This window comes from Erigeron canadensis, chromosome 9, assembly GCF_010389155.1.
Source record: "Erigeron canadensis isolate Cc75 chromosome 9, C_canadensis_v1, whole genome shotgun sequence".
NCBI classification, from domain to species: domain Eukaryota; kingdom Viridiplantae; phylum Streptophyta; class Magnoliopsida; order Asterales; family Asteraceae; genus Erigeron; species Erigeron canadensis.
In genome coordinates, this window is record NC_057769.1 from 8859087 (window position 1) to 8881291 (window position 22205).

Genomic DNA, 22205 nt, shown 5'->3' on the forward strand with positions numbered 1-22205 from the left:
CACTAAGGCCAAGTCATGGGCTTTTACTTCATGGTGTTTAAGTGCAATTCCAAACTAGTCCCGAGGCCAAACCAACAACCAAACCACATGACCAGGCAACAAGCAAAGACCACAAGGAAAACACCTGATCGCGCATAGACATCAAATTCGCTGAACAAAAGAGGTAGGACACGCATTCCACTCCGCCCAACAGATAGTGCTTACGAAAGGCGAAACCCATAAATTAAAAGGCCAAAGCCCAAATAGGTCGAAGACATCACCTGAGAAAAGCAAGTCCATGTTACAACGTTACCAATTCCGGGTTTGTTTTTTTTTTTTCTTTTTTTTTTCTAATTCCGAATTCTTAATTACCATGTTACTTAATGACATTCGAACCTAGTAAGTAAGTAACTACTTAGTGCCGCCTTCCGCGGTTTTAAGCCCCAGTACCTCGACGGTGTATGGGGAAAGTTAAGATGTAGGCAGACCTTACCTCTACCTAAGTAAAAAGGCTGCTTCCAGTTTCTACCTAAATGGTAGAAAAGACCCTCCAACCTTTACATGGGATGATGATCGAACCCATGACCTCTGTCTCCAGAGGCAAAGGTGTTTAACACTGATCCAACACCTAAAACCTCATATAAAGATATGAGTACGATAACGACAAGGACACCTTGGAGGTACCGAGGTAGTTTAAATTGTACTACAAACAATTTGAATTTTTTGGTTGTGTTTCCATCATGATGACAAGTCTTTTGAGATTAAGAAATAAATAAATTGAAATATGTGATCGTTTGATCTTTTGCAAGAATGTTCAGACCAGGATTAATTGTTGACTGCATAAAAAAAATAATTGGATGGAAATCCCCTAATGCCATATATCATTTGGTACCTATTAATTCATGAGGCTAGTGTCCAAAATCTTAACCACTTAATAATCATTATCTCAAGTTTGCCTTAGCAAGACTTGAACCGGCGACTAGTGGCCACTGCGTTATTACCTAATGGTTTTAATTGTATTATACGAATGTAATTTTAGTCAGCAATAACAACAACAGAACCCAATCCCTGCGTGGGGTATGGGGGAGGTAAGCTGTAGACAGTCTTACCTCTACACATAGGTAGAGAGACTGCTTCCATAGGGACCACCGGCCACTAAGATGTGCAAGATGGAAAATGAGAATTGTTTAGAAAAACCATACCTGTATGCTGAGAATCTGGAAAGAAGAAATACCTGTTTGCTGAGTCTGGCTACTTTGCGGGTCGGAACGAGTATCAACCATGCACTCTACCAAAATCTTAGAAACATGTTTGACAATACAAATACAAATACAAATAATTACTAAATAAAAGTATATATATTATTCTGCTGTTTTAAAATAAATATCATAATGGAAAAAAGAAAATTTTGGTTATTTCATGGTATTTATTAGAATTTGCTAATGATAATCTTAACTTGAGAGCTATTAGTAGTATTACATCTTTTAGAGGCTGGTGCTTTGAATTTAAAATACAATTATCAATACATATAATACATTTCTCATTCATTCCAAACCTAAAGTACAGTTTCTGATAAACACTACTGTGTTCAAACCTAAATCTGTTATCTATCTGAAGCATGGAATGAATTTACAAAAAGTTCTTTGATGAGCTCCTGGTTTTGTTTAACATTTTGCATTTGCCTCTTGATGTAACAATGAAGTTCATAGTTGAGGCAAATGGTTTATATCTCGGAAAATGATTGACAGATTAACATATAGGCCTAAAAATGGGCTTAAAAGTAAGATGAATACATGTGTCAAAATCAAACATGATACAAGACAGTATCATTAAGACATTAACAAACTCTATATGCTTATATATAAAATCCTATCATAATGTCTCCAAATTTAGACTAAAAAAACCATTTGATAGCAAGCAGATTGAACTTAAAGTCAACCTATGTCACTAGGAGACTCCATCTACCATGTTTTCAATGTAGCTTGCACCACAACTAGAGACAAGTGCAGTTTTAGCACGAACACGCCTATGGGTCCGCTCCACCAACTCTTTCCTCTTCTTTTTTGGGTTCAATACTCCATTTGCAAGAGCTTCCAATGCTTTTGTGGTCAATGGGCGGTTTCTTGTACTATGCCTTTGACCATTGGCACCATGATTCCACAGCTCAGGCTGCTTGCTTGTTGTTTCAGGGGAAACCGACTCTTTAGCAGAGCATAATGAGTAGTCAAAATCTGAAACTGGAGCTACTCGAGGGCTGTTCAAGTCAATCACTATACTTTTATGCTTCTTCTCAGGACGTTGATCTTCCATAGTTTCATCTTCACCACTTGCGTAATCATTGCTAGTAGTAGTAATCTGGGGCGGCTTTGCTTTTGTTTTAAATATCAGCTTTAGTTTCCTTACCGGTTGTACATTGGTGGATATATCTGTTTTGTCGTCTTCAATTTTTGTAACCATGGGATCAAGATGGTCCGGCATGCCCTTGTCCACAACACTAGTTTCACAGTCTCCCGATTCAAAAGCACCATTGATTTCGGCACTATTATGGTTCACATCTTCATTTTGTGATTCTTCTGTTGTGTCATGTTCTGTTTCCCCTGAAATGCTAGTTGAAGCTTGCATATCAACAAATTTTGTAACAGGGAAATTTGCCATCTTTTTTACTTTAAGTGGCCCAGCAATACTGGTATCCACAATTGTAAATTTGATCATATCTTGTGCATCATCCCAGCCTTGTTCTGCATGTGGCTCCACTAACCCGTCCTTATCAGATTCGATTTTGAGAAGATGTGGTTCCAACGCAACTTTATTCAATACTTCAGTAAACGAGTCAAAGTATTGACTTCCTTTCTCCAGACTCCTCCTTGAAAACTTTACTACACCAGGTGCAAGAAACACCAAAGCGTTGTTTGTGTTTTGCAATGAATAGTTTCTAGGCTGTTCAGAATGCCATCCTCTTGCTAAAAGACGAGGCCACACAGCTTCCCAGAAAAGCTCATTTAACTTTGATTTGCTTAACCCGATACGATCCTTCAACATATTGACAAGTTCGTCTGTTTCAAGAGACGTACATGTAGAATCAAGCTTCTTGATTTTCGCTTGTTTATTGTTTCTCACTCGTTTCTTGACCTTGATAGTAAGGTCTTGCTTTTCTCTGCCGATGCCTACGGCTTCTACAAGAAGATGGATTCCCAATGCATCCCTCAAAGTAATTATATACTTCTCAAATGAAACTTCTCCTTCGTCGAATGCACTACTGACCTAAAAAAGGAATTAAATCTATCTTAAAGAGTAGTTTGTAGTAACTGAAAGATTTCCTAACCGGCTAACCAAGCATTATAGAATTATGAATATGAATACTGATATACTATATGATTTTGCAAATGTGACAGCAGGAAAAATACCTCAGTCAAATGAGTTTTGCATTCATCTGTCACATGAGGAAGTAAGCGAGACAGAAGCTCCTGTCGCCTCCACCCCTTGAACATGTTTTTTCCTGGTGTGGACTTTCTGCCCCTCTTCTTCAGATACATTGACCACTTTTGATGTTCATCACTTCTGTAAAACTTTCCATAGTAATAAGATATCACATTTTGCATTCCTTTATTCCCCATGAATCTGTTCACTAGACAGAATTTTTTGCCAAAGATATATAAACCAAGAAGAAAGCTTTTATGTTCAATTTCACTCCAAGATTCTTCACCCAATGAACAAGGAACCGGGAACAGATCACTGCCTGTTCCAGAACCTAAAATACCAGATTTACCCTTTGCAGATTTTTCTTTGTTTTTATGTTGATTTTGAACCCAAGTGACAGGAATTGGCAGACCAAACCCAAATTGGTTTTGAACATCAGTCTTGTCATGCTGCCCAAATGGGAAACAAATGAGTTGCAAACGCTCATTTTCAGTCATCAAAGATGGGATTTGTGCCTGGTATTTATCTCCAATTCGAGAAGTCTTCAGTGGTTCTCCAAAGATATCACCAGCAGCAGAATAGTTTTCTGAATGGAGCCACTCGACCCGTTTTTCAACATCTTCCATATCTTTACCCATCTATCCACAACCAAACAATATAACAATTAGATATTGATTGTCTTTGCATATAAAAGCGATGATTACTGAAACCGATCCATAAACCAAACAATGGGAACTTTATATATAACATAATGACAGTAGTTATGATCACACATGAACAAAAAACCTCTTTGGGAGCAAATTTTTCCCCCAATATTTACTTGAATCATTAACTACAACCTTTTTTGGTCCCACAAAAACAACAACCTTGCTAAGCATCAATCACAAACTTCATCAAATTAACAAATAAATAATTGATTATGTTTCCCCTACCAATGTCCAATTCCTTTAATCACTATTTCTTGATCTGGATGCTTTTGTTTACTAATTTTAAGCAAATAATTGTAAAAAAAAATACATACAGTACAGATGATTAGCACCTAAAAAAACCAAAGGGCCTTTGGCCAAGCAGTCCTGTTGTGAATTTTCAACCAAGACTTTGCGGGTTCAAATAAAAGCCGTAAAATGTATAGTAGTTAAAAATAAAATAAAAAAGAATAACAAAATTCACACCTAGAAAGAAAAACAAGCTCAGATCCAAATATCTTCATGAAATAATAACTACTCACATATATATATAAAACATCAAATGGATCAAAAAACATACATATCATCAATGATAAAAACAACAATGAATGAATAATGAGATGAAGAAAAAAGCAAACACACATAAAACATATATATAGCGTGACACAAACATAATCAAAAGCATTAGCGACAAACATGGAGATTATTAGATTAAAACCTGATAATAAGTTTAGCAAACAACGGAATTCGCTAAACAGAATCCATTAATGATAATCTTTTTTTTATGTCTACAAAAACAAAGCAAAATATTGGTAACAAAAAGAAGAAAAAAAAAGGAAATTACCAAAAATACTTGTTGAACTTTGTATAAACACATGAAGTAAAAGAATCCAACGTGAATACGCTATGTTAAACAAATGGGTGTTCATGTTTTTACATCAAATTCATATTTTCCGATGTATAAACACGATTCTATAAATATAACATGGATATCATATAACTATGAATATGAACAAGCAACATGATGATATTGATCTATATTATATAATAAGAATGATAGAATGCAAGAAACAAATTAATGATGAAGATTAAGATGTTAGTAATTCACACGTACGTACCTTTGAGAAAATGGTAATGTAAATGATATTGCGAAGTGAACGTGAAGACTGGGGGAAGACAAGAGGGGAGAAAATGTATATGATTCAAAGAAAGAGAACACACACAAACAAAACTCAAAGCAATTAAAGTGTTGGGTGTGTGTTTAAAATAGATATGAATTAAATTTAAATATATAAATATATTAAAGTTGTAGATAGATGACTTTTAGTTCGGGTTGATTGATTCTAGCAAGTATTTTGTGTCTTTGTGAGAGTCATGAGCTTTTGTAGAAGCAAGGACAGCATCTCTATTAACATTATTTTTTCATTTTTATTTTTTAAATGAGTCTTTTGATACGATAAGCTAGCATCATGTCATGCGAAATGCAACAGCAGTAGCGGCAATGCGGTGGTGAGCAGTGGCAGCGGCGACCGATAGTGTTGACAACGAGTAGTGTAGACTATTGATATAAATGTAATTAATATAATGGTTAGTATAGATATTTTAAAAGTTGAGGGACTGATGGTGTATTTCTTATATTTAGGGTGGGGTGTATTGTATTAATGGAGGGTATTTTTGACATTTTCCCCTGTAAATTTCAACAGGTGGACTATTCTTTTTAATAACGAATGTATATACGGATAACTAATACGTTCCAGGGGCATGTTTAGCAAGAGCTTTAGCTTTTTAATTTTGAAAAAAAAGCTCTTATTTTGTTAAAAGTTTTATTTGGATGCAAGTAATTTTAGTTTTTATTTAAAAGAAAAAACTCCAAAATGAAACACTACATAAAGTAGTGTTAAGTAGTGTTTGAGGAACTTTGAAATTTAATCATGTGATTGAAATCAATATGAAGGGGAAGTAAAAATATATAAGTTTATCCCGTATGACCAATCGATTTTCATGTGGTTGTGTTCTATACAAGGCCGGATTTGGGCATGTGCAACCCGCGCAAACGAGCATGACTCAATGTTTTATAAAGGCTCAAAATTTTACTCGTTCAACTATACATTTATATGAATAAACAAAAAAGGATATTATTAAATGTTATATTTAGCCTATTGGTAATGCTTTTATCTTCCAATTCTTAAGCACATACCTTAAAACTTAACATAACTAGTATGATTTTTTTTAATTACGTATATACTTTTTTTCTTTTGTTTTAATAAACTGATGTTCACTATTATTATTGTTATTTTTATTTATCACTATTATCCTTATTTTATTTTTAGTTTATCATTATTATAAAATGATTTGCTTATCACTTTAAATAAATAAAAAGAGTACAAACATTCATAGCTTACGTTTTAAAGATTGTATATGAGACCTATTTTAGATTAGAACAAGGCCTTTGAAAACCATAAAATGACCCGTTTCTATATTTTAGCCTAGTAAGATAAATACCTTAGGTCACTTGAATATCAGTTAAACCGCATATATCAAGATGCCCTGCAATACGGCTAACTTGTTGATGGTATGTAAATCTTATGCACCTTTTATAGCTAACTTTAAAGCATTAGTATTGGTCATACCAGTGTACCACCACATCAAAGTGTTGTGCCATAGCATTGTCACATAAATAACAGACCATAACCATTTCACATTCGTAAAAATTACTTTAAAAATTGTATCCCACGACAATGAAAAACTATATCTAACATTATCTCAAAATTCGATTAAAAAAAATATATAGCTTCGACCTTGTCCTCACGAATTCATTTCAAGGTGGACCAGTCCATCCCAACTCTTTCACCCCATAACCATAACACCAATTCTTGTAATTATCTACCTCGATTACCCTGGATGCAAGACCTTCAATCTTTTTGACCTTATAGCCATGATAAAACAATAGTTGGTGTGGAAATAAATGGTAAAATTGTATAAGAACTAAGAAAAGAGATGGATATTAATATTATGTTAAAATGTATTGACATACTAACAGTTAAAAATCTTCATTTGAGTTGATATTTATGAATTGTGAAAGGAAGCCATGATCTGCAATTTTGCGAAATGTAAGCCATGGATTATCAACTATCAAGAATTGCAAGCCATGGTTTGCAATTTTATAGGTTTTTTTTGAAAACTCAAAGATAGTTGGGTATTGTCATATACTTTTGACGATTGAGTATTTATGAATATTATCATATACTTTTGACGGGTTTTGAGTATTTATATGTATTATCATATACTTTTGACGATTATTGAGTATTGTCACATTATTATTTTCTCTATATATAAAGAGAATAATATATAGTAGTACATAATTTAAGTGCTATTAACACAAATTTATAAAATGGATTTATATTTTCGGCATTTTAGTTACTTTATACATTCATATAATCCTCTATAAACTTTAGTAGCATCGATCATCTCATTTTTCTATATAACTGTATGGTTGGAGATCTAAATGGTTTTGGGATTTATATCCCTTACATGTTTTACCACATGAAGGTATTCAACAAAATGTCGAAATATATTTAATGGAGTTAACCTCAGTGATGTTTTCAGAAAAAAACGACAATTACAGTCTAGTTTATAAAACTTTTAAAGGGATGGTTGTGGAACACTGAAAAAACATGGGGATGTTTTATGTAATTTACTCCATTCTCATTTCTAAAATGATGGTCAGCTATACATTACCCCCATCCATTCGTATTATACTTTACCAGATTCAATCTAACTTCGAAGTGAAAGTCATCTATCAAATTTAAACACTTTTTTTTTTATAAATAAAAGTAACTACTTTATTATTCACATTAACCCAAAACCACATGATGACGATTATAATCAGTTACGGTTCCATAAGAAAAAAAAAATTACGCCAATCTTCCCGACTAAACATACACGGTCTTATATTTGAGTTACCCTCCCCTTTTAAGTTTTAACTAACTTAAAAGAAAAAACCTCATTCGTTTACGGATTTATTTCTAGCACAAACGTACCCCAACACTTATATAGCTTATTTTCTATTGTTAGTTTGTGTTTTTTTTTTCAATAAAATTTATTTTCTTTAAGTTTGTCTTAGCCCGGTCAGTGTTCACGTTGGTGTAGCAACTTCTTCTTAATTCACCTGCATATTTCAAATTAAGGTCAGAAAGAAAGATTTACCATCATCTCCTTCTCTTCATCATATCAATCACTTTCTATATATATATTTATATATTTGTTTCTTGCATTATATTATATTGAGTTGCCTGTTCATAGTCATATATTCTGTATGTACAAATTTAGTGCAAACTATGGAATTTTATGTACAAACTTCAACACTCATTTGTTTAACTATGCGTATCAAAGTTTAGCGAGTTTTTTTTTATTAAAATTCGATCATTTTTTGTTAATTTTCTTGTATTTTATGGATTCTTTTTTATAATGGTGGGGGTTGGTTGTGTACATAAATTGGGATCATCACTTAATCAAGGTTTAACCTGATAATCTCCATGTTCGTCACAAATGCTTTTAATTTTGTTTCTGTCACGCTATATATAGAGAGGAAAGTTAATTATCAATATATATATATACATACATGTATAAGTATGTTTGTTTAATGTGTTTGTTTATGAATTATGATCCATTTGATGGTTTATATATGCGAGTGGTTACCATTATGTTATGATTTTTGGATCTGAACTTAATTTTCTCTAGGTGTGATGTGAATCTTATTAAAATTTAACCGAAAAGGATCTTTGATTCTCGGTCTGTTGTTTTATTTAGGTGCTAATCATTTGTATGTGTTTGTTTATTTGCTTATACATATAAATGAAAAGATTAAAGAATGAAGTACCTATATTGTAGTAGTTGAACATAAGTAAGAACAATCAACCATTTATTTGTTAAATTTAATGAATTTCTTGATTGATTTTTCACAAAGTTTTGTTTATGAGAACCTAACTGATTTAGTCAATGAGACGAGTAAATTTTAAGGGGAAAATGTGCTTCCAAATAGGTTCTCTTGTTCTTGTTTGATGATTAGAATGGATTGGTTTATAAAATTTAGTCTTTACTTGTGTGGTTGTTGACAGATGGATAAAGATATGGAAGATGTTGATAAACGTGTCCAGTGGCTCCATTCCGAACAGTATTCTGCTGCTGGTGACATCTTTGGAGAGCCACAAAAGACTTGTCGAATTGGAGATAGATACCAGGCACAAATCCCATCTTTGATGACTGAAAACGAGCGTGTGCAGCTCATACAGATCACATGTGGTCATGCCGAGCAGACAGATGTTAGAAATCACTTTGGCTTTGGTCTGCCAATTCCTGTCAGTTGGGTTCATAATCAACATAAAAATAAGGAAGAAACCATGGAATCTGGAGAGGGTAAATCTGGTATTTTAGGTTCTGGAACAGGCATTGATCTGTTTCCGGTTCCTTGTTCGTCTGGGGAAGAATCTGGGAGTGATATTGAACATAAAAGCTTTCTTCTTGGTTTATACCTATTTGGCAAAAATCTTCGTCTAGTGAACAGATTCATGGGGAGTAAAGGAATCTCAGATGTAATATCTTATTACTACGGAAAGTTCTATAGAAGCGGTGAACACCAAAAGTGGTCAATGTATCTGAAGAAGAGAGGCAGAAAGTCCATGCCAGGAAAAAACATTTTCAAGGGGTGGAGGCGACAGGAGCTTTTGTCTCGCTTACTGCCTCGTGTGACAGATGAATGCAAAACTTGTTTGACTGAGGTAGTTTTCCTACTGTCCCATTCGTATTCGTTATTTATTCTATAATGTTCGGTTAGCTGGTTAGGAAGTCCTTTATATACTACAAACATCTATTCATTTACACAAACTACTCGTTAATATAGATATGATTTCCTTTTCAGGCCAGTAGTACATTCGACGAGGGAGTAGTTTCCTTTGAGAAGTATATATGTACTTTGAGGGATGCAGTGGGAATCCATCATCTTGTAGAAGCCGTAGGCATTGGCATAGAGAAGCAAGACCTTGCTGTCAAAGTCAAGAAGCGAGCGAGAAGCAATAAACAAGTGAAAACCAAGAAGCTTCACTCTGATTGTGCTTCTCTTGAAACAGAAGAACTTGTCAATATATTGAAGGATCGCATCGGATTAAGCAAATCAAAGTTAGATGAGCTCTTTTGGGAAGCTGTTTGGCCTCGTCTTTTAGCAAAAGGATGGCACTCTGAGCAGCCAAGAAACTATTCGTTGGAAAACACAAACCATTCTTTGGTGTTTCTTGCACCTGGTGTAGTAAAGTTTTCAAGAAGAAGCCTGGCAAAAGGAAGTCACTACTTTGAGTCATTCACCGAAGTGTTGAATAAAGTTGCATTGGAACCACATCTTATTGGGCACGAACCAGACAAAGACAGCTCGGTGGAGCCGCCTGCTGAACAAGGATCGGATGATGAACAGCATATGATCAAATTCACAATTGTGGATACCAGTTTAGTTGGGCCTATTAAAGCAAAAGAGATCACTTCACCTACTTTGCAACCGACTAATATGCAAGCATTATCAAGTGTTTCTGGAGGAACTGAACTTGACACAATAGAAGTATCGCAAAATGAAGATGTGCAGCATAATAGAGTCAAAATCTCCGGTGCCCTTAGTTTACAAGATTGTGAAACTAGTGCTACAGAAGAGGACATGACGGCCCATCTTGAACCAGTGATTTCAAAAATTGGAGAGAACAAAACAGAATCAAGTACCAATGTAAAACCAGTAAGAAAACTGAAGTTGATATTTAAAACAACAGCAAAGCCTCCTGATATTACTACTACTAAAAATGATTGCACAAGAGTTGAAGATACAACTATGCAAGATCCACGTCCAAAAAAGAAGCATAAAAGTATAGGGATAGACTTGAACAGCCCTCGAGTAGCTCCAGTTTCCGATTTTGATTACTCATTATGCTCTGCTAAAGAGTCGGTTTCCCCTGAAACAAGCAAGCAGCCTGAGTTGTGGAATCATGGTGCTAATGGTCAAAGACAAAGTACAAGAAACCGTCCATTGACCACAAAAGCATTGGAAGCTCTTGCAAATGGACTTTTGAACCCAAAAAAGAAGAGAGGGTTGGAGGATGGGACCCATAGGCGTGTTCGTCCTAAAACCGCTCTTGTCTCGAGTTGTGGTGCAAGCTACTTGGAAAACAGGGTGGATAGAATCTCCTGAACGACACGAGGTTGACTCGAAGCTTAAATAACTTGCTATCATAGTCCTTTCTTCTTTGTGACATTGTGAATTGTGATAGAGTTTTATATGAACATTGAGAACTTGGACATTTTGTTACTTGTCAAGTTAATCAACATGACAAGCAAGGGCATTTCCATGAAATTCTCGTGGAATATTTGAACCAAATAACCCCTTCTGTTTAACTCATATTGATATAAACCAAAACATAATGATATTTTACTACACCATTTTAGAGTTTCACTAACAATCATTAACAACTGAATGCATTCTTGACTTGATGTACTAGCTAGCTGATATGAGTCGTAACTTACTTTGCAATAGTCAAACACAAGATGTCTTGAATTTTTGGAAGAAGAAATACTGATGTTAAATAAAAAAAGCGGTACATTACGGAGTAACTTTTATACGTTCATATCAAATTTCAGATGGAGAACAGATGATTAGCTTTATAAACATAGCACATAGCCCCTATGCTTAAACATCGTAATATATGTATATGTTTTTTATGAGAAGTTGTAGGACTGGTAACACTATCTAAAATTAATATTACTCGCTCTCTGAAATTAATATTACTCGTTAACCATAATCTTTATGTTTAATAAAATCATTATATATTAATTAAAAATACTTGGATAAAATAACTCTTACACGATTATAGATATTATTTACCCATTATTATGATATTTAATTTTAATTAGTAAAAACTCGTACATTTTTAAAAGTTAGTGTATATCATTAAAATTGGACATTGAACAGTTACTTCCTCCGTCCCAATTTAAATGTCATGTTGACTAACTTTGACCATAAATAACTTTGTTTGTACTATATGTTAATTGATGAAACTTATATGAACAAAAAGTACATTAAAAACTCAATTCATTCATATATTTTATATCAAGTGTTACATGACACAAACAAAGTTATTTACGGTCAAAGTTTGTCAATATGACAATTAAAATGGGACGGAGGGGCGGGGACGGAGCCAGAATAATTTTTGTGAGGGGGCAAATTTAAGAGTTGTTTATTATAATTATTAGATTCATCTTCTGGGGAAAATTGTTTTAAAAAAAATAGACCCTGAACCATAAGTAGAAAAAATGGACTCCTAAAAGAATTTCGTTAACATTGGGTTTAGTCAGATTATCAACAATCAGTTTTGAGAAGGCCGGGTTTAGCACAAGTAAGTGTCAGTTATGAAAATATCTATCTTTTACATGAATATTGGTCTTTGCAATTTTGGAGCAATGATATACAATTTAGCTTGTACATATATATTTTATACGGAGTATATGACTATTGTGATTACTATTATATTAATGATTTGAAAACAATAATATTTTCATATACAACTATACTATATAATGTATAATAAATTTATCCAAACAAATAAAACACTTTCTTCATTAACCCTCCAACTTTACCCCTCAAGTAACTTTTAACTTGGAATCTCCACCATTTTTCAACCTCTCTTTTTCAACTCTATTAAAAATCAAAACAACTCAAGATTTTTACTCTACTAATAGCGAATTAATCACAAAATTAATGCTTCAAACATAAGTAACGTACTTTCAAAGAAGAATTTTATGACAACGACGGTGACATTTGTTGCATCTTCTATTTATTTACTTCAAATAACCTCTAAAAAAATACATTGTACCAAAATTGAAATGGGGGCAGTTGCCCCCTGCCCCTATTGTAGAACCGTCTCTGCGGAGGGGGTATAATAACATGATTTCACTAGATTTAACTATCTTTTGACTGAATTCACTATGATGATCCATTTGTTGCTATATATCATGCAACAAGTCTCGCAAAAGATCAGTACATTCGAAATGTTATCTATTATCTAATTAAAAAGGAAAAGAGTTTTATTTTTTTCTATATAATATATAGAGCCATCGTAGTTCTATGGGTTTTGGAACGGACAAAAGTGTAAGCCCACTACTTGAAGCAACTTTCATAAGCCCAACAAGATTTCTGAGGCCAAACTTTTTATATTATCTCTGCAAAGCCACTTCCATTTTTTTTTTTTTTGTTACTTGTTTATTCCCCTGAATTAATTTCATAAAACAACACATGGCCATATTTTTTTCATAATCAACACATGGCCATATTTTTTCCTTCCATCTTTAGCATATAGTATACCAACCAGTGTCATGTCTCCTGAGACTCGTGTAAGGTTGTAACACACTAACACCCCAACTTCTAAAAATTATTATATATATGTCAATATAATGTATCATAAATATTTTATAAAGATGTTAATTGGTAGGTTAAAATGGATAAATAATGTATTGAGAAAAGAACCTAAATAGCTAAGGAGTATTGTAAATGGAATGGATAGAAACTGTCAAAAGCAATACTTGGGAGACTAATATGCAAAATTCGGATAAGAGTCTGGATTGGAGAAACACAATCTCAAACCTCGTTTTCCATGTTTGTTCGTGTTGTAACGTCTCCCTTTTTTAACCAGATTGGGCATTATTGTTGTTGTCGTTGTCATTTATGGTTTTACATGTGATTTTGCTTCTTAAAACGAGAAGTTAAAAAAATCCCTAAAGAAATGAAAGTTATGATTATTTGGTTGGCTTTGGTGTTTTGATCAAAAAATTTGGGAGAAAGATGAAACGGAATTAACCTTTGGGTCGCATGTGATAGAATCAATAATTATATATACACAAATTTTATTTGAGGTATAAATGCATATTCTTCGTACTGCTTTTGATTTAGAGTTCTTAAAACTATTAGAAATCTGAAGATTTTGACACATTTGATAGGATGTTATACGAACCTACGAAATGATGTACATAACATATTTCATAAGGGTTGAGATGGTTGAAAGAAACTTCAATGCCAAGTTCAACAACTTTCATAATAGTTATCTATCTTGACCTGATATATATTAATTAATAGTATTATATTTCTTTATCTTTAGAAAGGGTATAAGTATTTCTAATTATTTAACCACCCTAGACCTAAGTCCTTTGTGTGTGGGTTTCGTGGGCATTCCCCCACACATATAGTCAATCAGAGGGGTATATGTATATCATTAATGGGGTTCCTGAAGTTATAAGAAATTTGGAAGTTTTGATCAATTTGATATAACAAAATTATTATGATAGTTTTTTTAGATAAAAGTTGGGTATAATTGATGTAAATAACATGTATTATGCGGGTAATAAGCTAGTAATAATTAATTGTATAATATTTCTTTATCTTTAGAAAGAGTTTAAAGTATTTCTAATTATTTAACCACCCCTAGACCTAAGTCCTTTGTGTGTGGGTTTTGTAAAATTATTATGATAGTTTTTTTAGATAAAATTTGGGTCAAAATTGATGTAAATAACATGATATTCTAATTGGAATTGAAATTTATAGTTTCACAAAGTCAAATTGAAGTTTATTGAACTTGACGTAGGAATTTTATTCGAAACTTCGACAAAAGATTTTCTGACAATGGATAGAATGGAATTCACTTAAAAGTGAAAATGGCCAAAACTATAGGACTTCTCAGTTAGTAGTGAAAATGGAACTGAAAACAAGTTGAGTTGAATAAGGTTATACTTGATCGAATATAGGTAATATATAAGAGGCGGTCACAACTTTAACAAGGTAAGTTCTCTGATTAATATACGACTTTGTAGTTGATTTTAATGGCCTAGCGTATGGACATACACTTCTTGGTGAATGAGTATTGGTTTCATATATGTGCAGTGCGTACAACAACTCATTGACAATAAACAACATTTTGGCAATTAATTTAGCCCTGACTTTTATGCAAAAGAAACTCTACAATCGGTCGGTCATGACATGATGTGGTCTCATTACTATTCATTTGACTCATACACGTAAGTGTAAAGTCTATGCATGATCCTATCATTATTTGATTCTTTTAATTTGTTTTTTTATATTGTTTGTATGATGGTTGATCTCACTAAACATGTCGCTTACATTTTAGTCGCCGTTCAATTTCGAAACGCGTAACACGACCAGGTCAAACAGGGTACCCCACCACCCACTATTTCGCCGCAAATAGTGGGTCCCAACTGACAGACTGCAGAGATTCAACGTGACCGTTTCACGTGCCATGGACCCCACTAATTGCGGTCAGGTTGCTCAAACACATTATCCGACACTTCAATACGTACGTTTTCTGGGTCTGCCCAAATATCCTCCAAACTATCCATTTGAAACAATTCAAGTAAACATGATGCAGGAAGAAGTGCATTCAAATGGCTCAAGAACAAATGATTAAATCAAAGACGAAAACATTGACAAAAGTCAATTTTCATATAAACTCAATAATATTCAACTGAATTGTACAATAAAGAGAATTCATATAGAATTCAACTGACTTATATATTGAATTCTATATGAATTCTCGTTATTGTATAATTCAGTCGAATATTATTGAGTTTATATGAAAATTGACTTTTGTCAATGTTTTCGGTCTTTGATTTAATCATTTGTTCTTGAGTCATTTGAATGCACTTCTTCCTGCATCAGTTGGTATCAGAGCTCAGGTTAATTCAAATGGATCTGCGTGATGAGAACCACTTTTTTACTCGCCGAATCGCCGAACGAGGCAGCGATGAAATCGTGTTCTATTCACAAGATCGCAAGATCCAGGAAACTGACCCAAAAGATGTCATCTGGGATGAGATCAGTGGGAAAGAGGAGTATCCTGATGACGGCGATAGTTACAAGTTTCAAGAAACCGACTCAGAGTTTTTCATCCGGGGTGAGAACTATGGGAAAGAGGAATATCTTGAGAGTTGTAGCACCATTTATCCATCACCTCCTTGTTTCGATAATTATGGAGACGAAAAGGTGAGCATCGAAGATTTCTGGTGGGTTGCAAAAGCCTTGAACATGGTTGTCGTTCAAGAGGGGAGAACTGACGAAAGAGAGATCACCGGAGAGAATCCCGAGTATGCGAATGTATCGACCCGTATTTTAAGTAATTTCATGATGGGAGAAAAGACCGACATTGGTAGCATTATTGATCATAAAGTTGCGGTAGTTGCAGAGAGTATCTCGTTGAAGGCCTTGAAGCAGTTGAAGATGGCAGTTTTACGATGCCCATGACTGGTGACAATGTTAGTTCTATGGTGGTGACAAGCTGTTGGGCTGCTAGCATTGTAGATTCGTCTATCATGCCTAGAAAATCGAAGAGTTTAATTGTTGGACCTGATTTGTCGGGATGTCAAACTGGTGATGATGTTAGTATTTTGACTAAACAACCGTGTATTGAGGAAACTAGAAAAATGGTGAATATTCAAAAGAAGAAAGATATTTTGTTTTTTGGTGGAGAAGATACTTGCTAAAATGGATGTTGGGTGGGAATTAATTTCTATAGTATTTTGTAAGGATTTATGTGAGCATGAGATACTCACACGTGGGTTGTCAATTAATAGTTGGCATGAAAATCTACTTCAATCGAGTAGCTTTGATGGTGGAATCATAGAAAAACAAGTAGAATTGTTTAAGCAATTCATCATATTCATGAGTATGATTCGAAGTGATATTCCATACGAACCAGGTGGTTGTAGTTCGACTATGTGTTTTAAGCATGCGGCAAAACTCGAGGACGAGTTTTTTCGAAGAGGGAGAGAATGATGCAGGAGACCCGTAACCCGACCCAGAATGCGGTTAATTTAAATGTTTTATTTTAATAAATTATCTTTTATTTTTATAAGTTATTTTCTATTTTGGTTTGATAACTATGAATTGATTTGTTTCTTATTTTAAAGGTGTTAAGATTAGTATAAATATGAATCCTCGTTATTGTACAATTCAGTTGAATATTATTAAGTTTATATGAAAATTGACTTTTGTCAATGTTTTCGGTCTTTAATTTAATCATTTGTTCTTGAGTCATTTGAATGCACTTCTTCCTGCATCAAAACATCTAGTTCATTAACTATTCATAATATACACATATGTATAATATCTATATTTATATTCATAATATATATATATATACGTATACATCAATATACATGTGCTAAATATAATTGGAATATGGCTTTGAAAACGAAATTTGTGAATCAAAACGACTGAAAACGAAAGTTATGCGTATGAAAACTAAAAGATTGAAAACGAAAGTTATGCGTATGAAAACTAAAAGTTATGCGAATGAAACTACGAAATATACAATTTATACTGCAGGATCAAGATGGGCTTTTCTTATCCTGAATGGTGGGCTGACATACTCTGGCCAATAACGAATTATTTCAGAAAGGGCTGCCATACTCTTATCTTATCCATGGTGAATAACGATTCCCGAGACTTCCTAAACGTGAATTGTCAGAGAGGGGCCCCACTATTAGCGATGACGTCGCCGCTAATAGTTTGGTGGGATTGACCGTTGACCTGGTGGTGTTACCCTGTGCCATATAGCCCGGTTCAAGAAATAGTGGAAAAAAGGGCCGGTGGACTAGAAGGCTTTTGAAATCGGGTTGAAAATTTACTTTTCCCATTCATATGATCTAGAAGTGACCGCATCTTTTGAAAATATCACTATTTGATATCATGAATATTAACCCACGTGGCCACGTACTCTTTTGTAATGATTTGTTTTGGTTGTACGTAGACTTTTGTATGGTTGAAAATGGTCATGTTTAAATTGTCAAAGGGAAGTGATATTTTTATAATAAATTTTAGTAACTTATAACAAATCTTTCATAATATAGTTATACATTGTGTAATATAGTTTGTACCTTTATTATAGATAGCTATATTGTTTGATAAATATCACTCTTCATTGTCAAATGGTTGATTTATATAATACTATGTTATAAAGCATTTTGTCATTTTTTCCAAATCTAAATTAAGTAATTGAACAATCTAAATTATCTTAATTTAAATAATATACCTATAATACCTTTAAATCTCAACTATTTATTTTTCACTATCTTCTCAAATCTTAACCACTCATTTTTTTTTTCTTTTTCATCCATTAATCATTTTATTTCTTTTTATTACAAAAACCGTATATCGATAAATCATAAAAATTGTTTGGGTGTTCTTAAAATTCAATGTTCTTTCATTAAAGATGTCATTTAATATACTTTTGACGAATTTTTAAATCTGAGGGCAGAACCCGTACGGTTAAGGTATTTGGCTATCATACTCTATGACTTGACCTATCACCCCCACCATCTCACCGCCGCAACGCGCAGACACTATCTCTTGTAAAGTTATAAATTCCTTTCAGTAAGCATAAAAGTTGAGGTAATAGTCGGATCGGGTATGTTCTTGTATGTTTTTAAGTTCCCAACTGTTTGCTAGATTCTTATATCAAAAAACGTAACTTAGTTAAATAAAAAACCGTATATTGAATTAAAAGACTAGAAAACCTCTCTTGTGCGTCTACGTACCCATTTTACCAATACTGATTAGCTTAGGACTTAAATTGAAAGGACTTGACTCGATAGACTGAAAAACTAGAATTTTTTTTTTTTTTTGTAATATCCCCACTGCGCCGCAGTGGGGTTGAGCACTCCCCACTGCGCCGCAGTGGAAAGTCTCGATCTTGCGCCAGAAAAACCCCACTGTGCCGCAGTGGGTTTGAAAACACTCCCACTGCGCCGCAGTGGGAGAAAAGGCATTTCTGAGCCGAGGGATTCCACTGCGCCGCAGTGAGCACCAGATCAGCAACCGTAAACTCATTTCAACACTTGATCAAACTTACAACATTCAAATTTCAAAACGAATTTCTTAAAACACATTTCAAAGATTACCAACAACTATATAGACACATTTTAAACATAATTACAACATCAACTTGTTTAAAATCACATGAACACCAACAATGAGTCGTTTACCCATTTTGACACCATTTTCGTCCAAAAAGCAACTACACAAACTTCCCAAAAGCTTTGCATTTGATCAATTACAGGAATTTAACGAAAGTATGACCTTCAAAACTATATGTACCAAGAGCCATGAGGAGAGGGATTTCTAAGCCTCTAAACCAAAAGTTTGGCATTCATCCATGAATGACCTAAATACCTTCAAGTCTTGCACAATCTTTACTTCAACCACTTCAAGCTCTAAATTAACACTTTCAATTCAACAATTCTAGTTCTTTCTTCCGGAACTACCTATAAAAGATAAACAGCTAAAATATAAGCAAAGGCTTAGTGAATATACTTGCATACATTTATAAACACGGAGGAGGGCAAAGTACAAGGACTATTACATGTAACCTATGACACCGTCATGCCACATTTACAAGCTCGCCTTGCATACTAAACGCTATACATGGATCCATATAAGCTAAACAATCATAACAATAACAACTATCGGGATTCTTAGGCCCCGGAGGTTCTTAGGCCTCATCTCAAATCAACTATCGGGATTCTTAGGCCCCGGAGGTTCTTAGGCCTCATAAACACTATGCCCCATATGGGACTACGCCAAATCAATCACCACACATGGATAATCAAACTTCAACATAATGTGGTCGATTGACCCAACGTATACATAGAGGTATGCAACTATACTCACCTCTGCAGCAACTTGGACAATGACTTGATAAAAAGATAAAGCACACAACAAGCTTCAACCTATGATCATAACATACAATGTATAAGCTCACATTCGCAACTTGACTAGCTCAACCTAGTCATACTCAATCACTACCCTTTCTAAACCCAAACCCAACCCATTTGTCATTGAGTTTCTTTTATTCTCAACAATAACACTTGGTAGTTCAACCTACCATTTTCATCAACTTTTCAATAACTAGTAAAAACTCATTTTTTCTCATAAACTAAAAATTATCACGTTAGCTTATCAATTTCTTAGCCAAACTCAATACATAACTCAATGACAAACTAGGTTATCTAAGGAATTGGGGAAAAATCATTCATAAATTAATTTCTAGCAAAACCCCCAAATTTGGGTTACTCTAAGAACCCTAATTTCAAAAGGAAGATGAAAACTCAATTAGGGAAAATCAATACCTCAACAAACAATAAGTTAATTCAAGACTTAGGTTGGAGATTTTTCTTCCCCTCTTTCTCCTTGAAAATTCGTCACCACCACCACTTCCACACAAACCCTAGCTTCAATTTCTTGAATGAAGATTATTTGGTGGTGATTATTATTATAATTTCTATCCTTTACTTGGAGGAATTGATCTTTGATTTTGAAAGAACATGAAGAAATTGCATGAGGAGGGGTGAAGAAGATGAGAATAGGAGTAGTGGAAGAATGAATCACAAAACATGGATGGCTGGCACATCCTGGGCTTGCCACGCCCTCTATCAAAATTTGTGGGTATTTTTACCCGTTATCCGCTAAATTTTCAACTAAATTAACCCCAAATCTAAATATAAAATACTTGGAAATTAATTTAATGTCATAACTATAAAAATGGGTTAACTTCTTTACCTTAGAAATTTTGGGGTGTTACATAAATTCGGATTGAAATTTTAGTTTCTTGCGCTAATGAGTTCATGTCACCTTAATTAAGATCATCTTTGCCTTTAACTACCTTCATTTAGTCATTTAACTCATTAAATTCTAATTCGATCTCATTTTGAAACTAACACTTAAGAAACCAAGCAATCTAGATAGGCTAACTTTGAGAGCCTAGGAACCATATTTTGATGTTTGGAAATTAAAGGAGTCGGGGGTTGAGAGATCATATACGTTGTAAGAGTTATGGCCACCAATCCTCTATTCAGTCAGCAGGTCATGTACCAAAAAAGGAATCATCATTAGGGTTAGAGATAACTCTATCAGTGGCGAAGCCACCTTAGGTGTAAATGGGTCGTGGCTCATTCCTGGACTTCGATTTTTTAACATGCAGCATATGTATATTAAACTTGATATATGACTTTTATATAGCTTTTGACTTATTATTGTTGATTTGGCTCATCTCGAACAAATTTTCTAACCCGCCATTGAACTCTATTGTTATATTGCTTCGAAACATTATTGATTGGATTTAGACTGTACGGCATCAAAAATATACACTAAGACTAAATTATTAAAGGAACATAAGAGCATCTCCAATGGAGATTGATGAAATTTTTTTTTTTTAAGTCTTTAAAAAACTTGATACCATTAGGTACAAAAGTTTAATATATCAAAAGGTTGACAAAGCTCAATCCTTTGAAGAAAATCTTTTTTTCATTGCACACACAAAAAAAGCTTTAGAAAAATCTTTTGCATTAGAGTAATAGTCTTTTTTTTTAATTAACGGATTGATTAGTTGGCAAAATAAAAAGCTTTAAAAACTTCTTCCCATTGTAGATGCCCAAAGTAAGAGCATGAGTTAATGAAAGTGAATGTTCTTATTAATAAAAGTTAAATAAATTAAATTCAAAAATAAAATGTATAAGCTATAATTAGTAAATGCCACATGAAGAGACAAAATCTGTCACTCTGGCAGAAGCCCGCATCGACCAATGACTTTAGATTTGTGTTTTTTATGCATTAAAAGTTTGTGTTTTTTTTTTTTTGATAAAATATTTTTAAAAAAAGTTAGGTTAGATAGAATAAAATTATATATTTAAATTTAAAATTAATATATATATATATATAATGAATAATAATAATGTAAATTTAAAAATCAAAATTTGAGATATTACTTAATCAAATGTTTTTGTTAAACTTTATAAGGGCGTAGATATCTCTACTCTTTTATAAAGCAAAAGCTTTTTTTGTAAATTAAACTATTCCGTCTTTGAAATATTGGATTTACCCTTGACATTTTATATTATCTTTCCACATATCTCAAAATCCATCACTGCCCTTCTATGGAAACATATACTCCTCCATCTGAATTAGGGTTTCATTAGCACATCACTTATACTTTTACATTAATAACCACACTGTTACCGCCGTTATCATCACCCGTCGTC

General features: G+C 33.6%; 2 protein-coding genes across 2 annotated transcripts; one reads left to right on the top strand and one right to left on the bottom strand.

The window, feature by feature from the left end:
- Positions 1 to 1816: 1816 nt before the first annotated feature.
- LOC122582722 lies at positions 1817 to 5318 on the bottom strand. Its single transcript, XM_043755145.1, has 3 exons — positions 5201 to 5318; positions 3384 to 4034; positions 1817 to 3240 (listed from the first exon to the last, which is right to left on the bottom strand). The coding sequence occupies exons 2-3, from the start codon at positions 4032 to 4034 to the stop codon at positions 1927 to 1929; spliced, it is 1965 nt and encodes a 654-aa protein (XP_043611080.1). The 5' UTR covers positions 5201 to 5318; the 3' UTR covers positions 1817 to 1926.
- A 2880-nt stretch (positions 5319 to 8198) lies between these two features.
- On the top strand, positions 8199 to 11547 carry LOC122582882. The gene is made up of 3 exons (XM_043755314.1): positions 8199 to 8269; positions 9200 to 9859; positions 10000 to 11547. The coding sequence occupies exons 2-3, from the start codon at positions 9200 to 9202 to the stop codon at positions 11302 to 11304; spliced, it is 1965 nt and encodes a 654-aa protein (XP_043611249.1). The 5' UTR covers positions 8199 to 8269; the 3' UTR covers positions 11305 to 11547.
- Positions 11548 to 22205: the final 10658 nt, after the last annotated feature.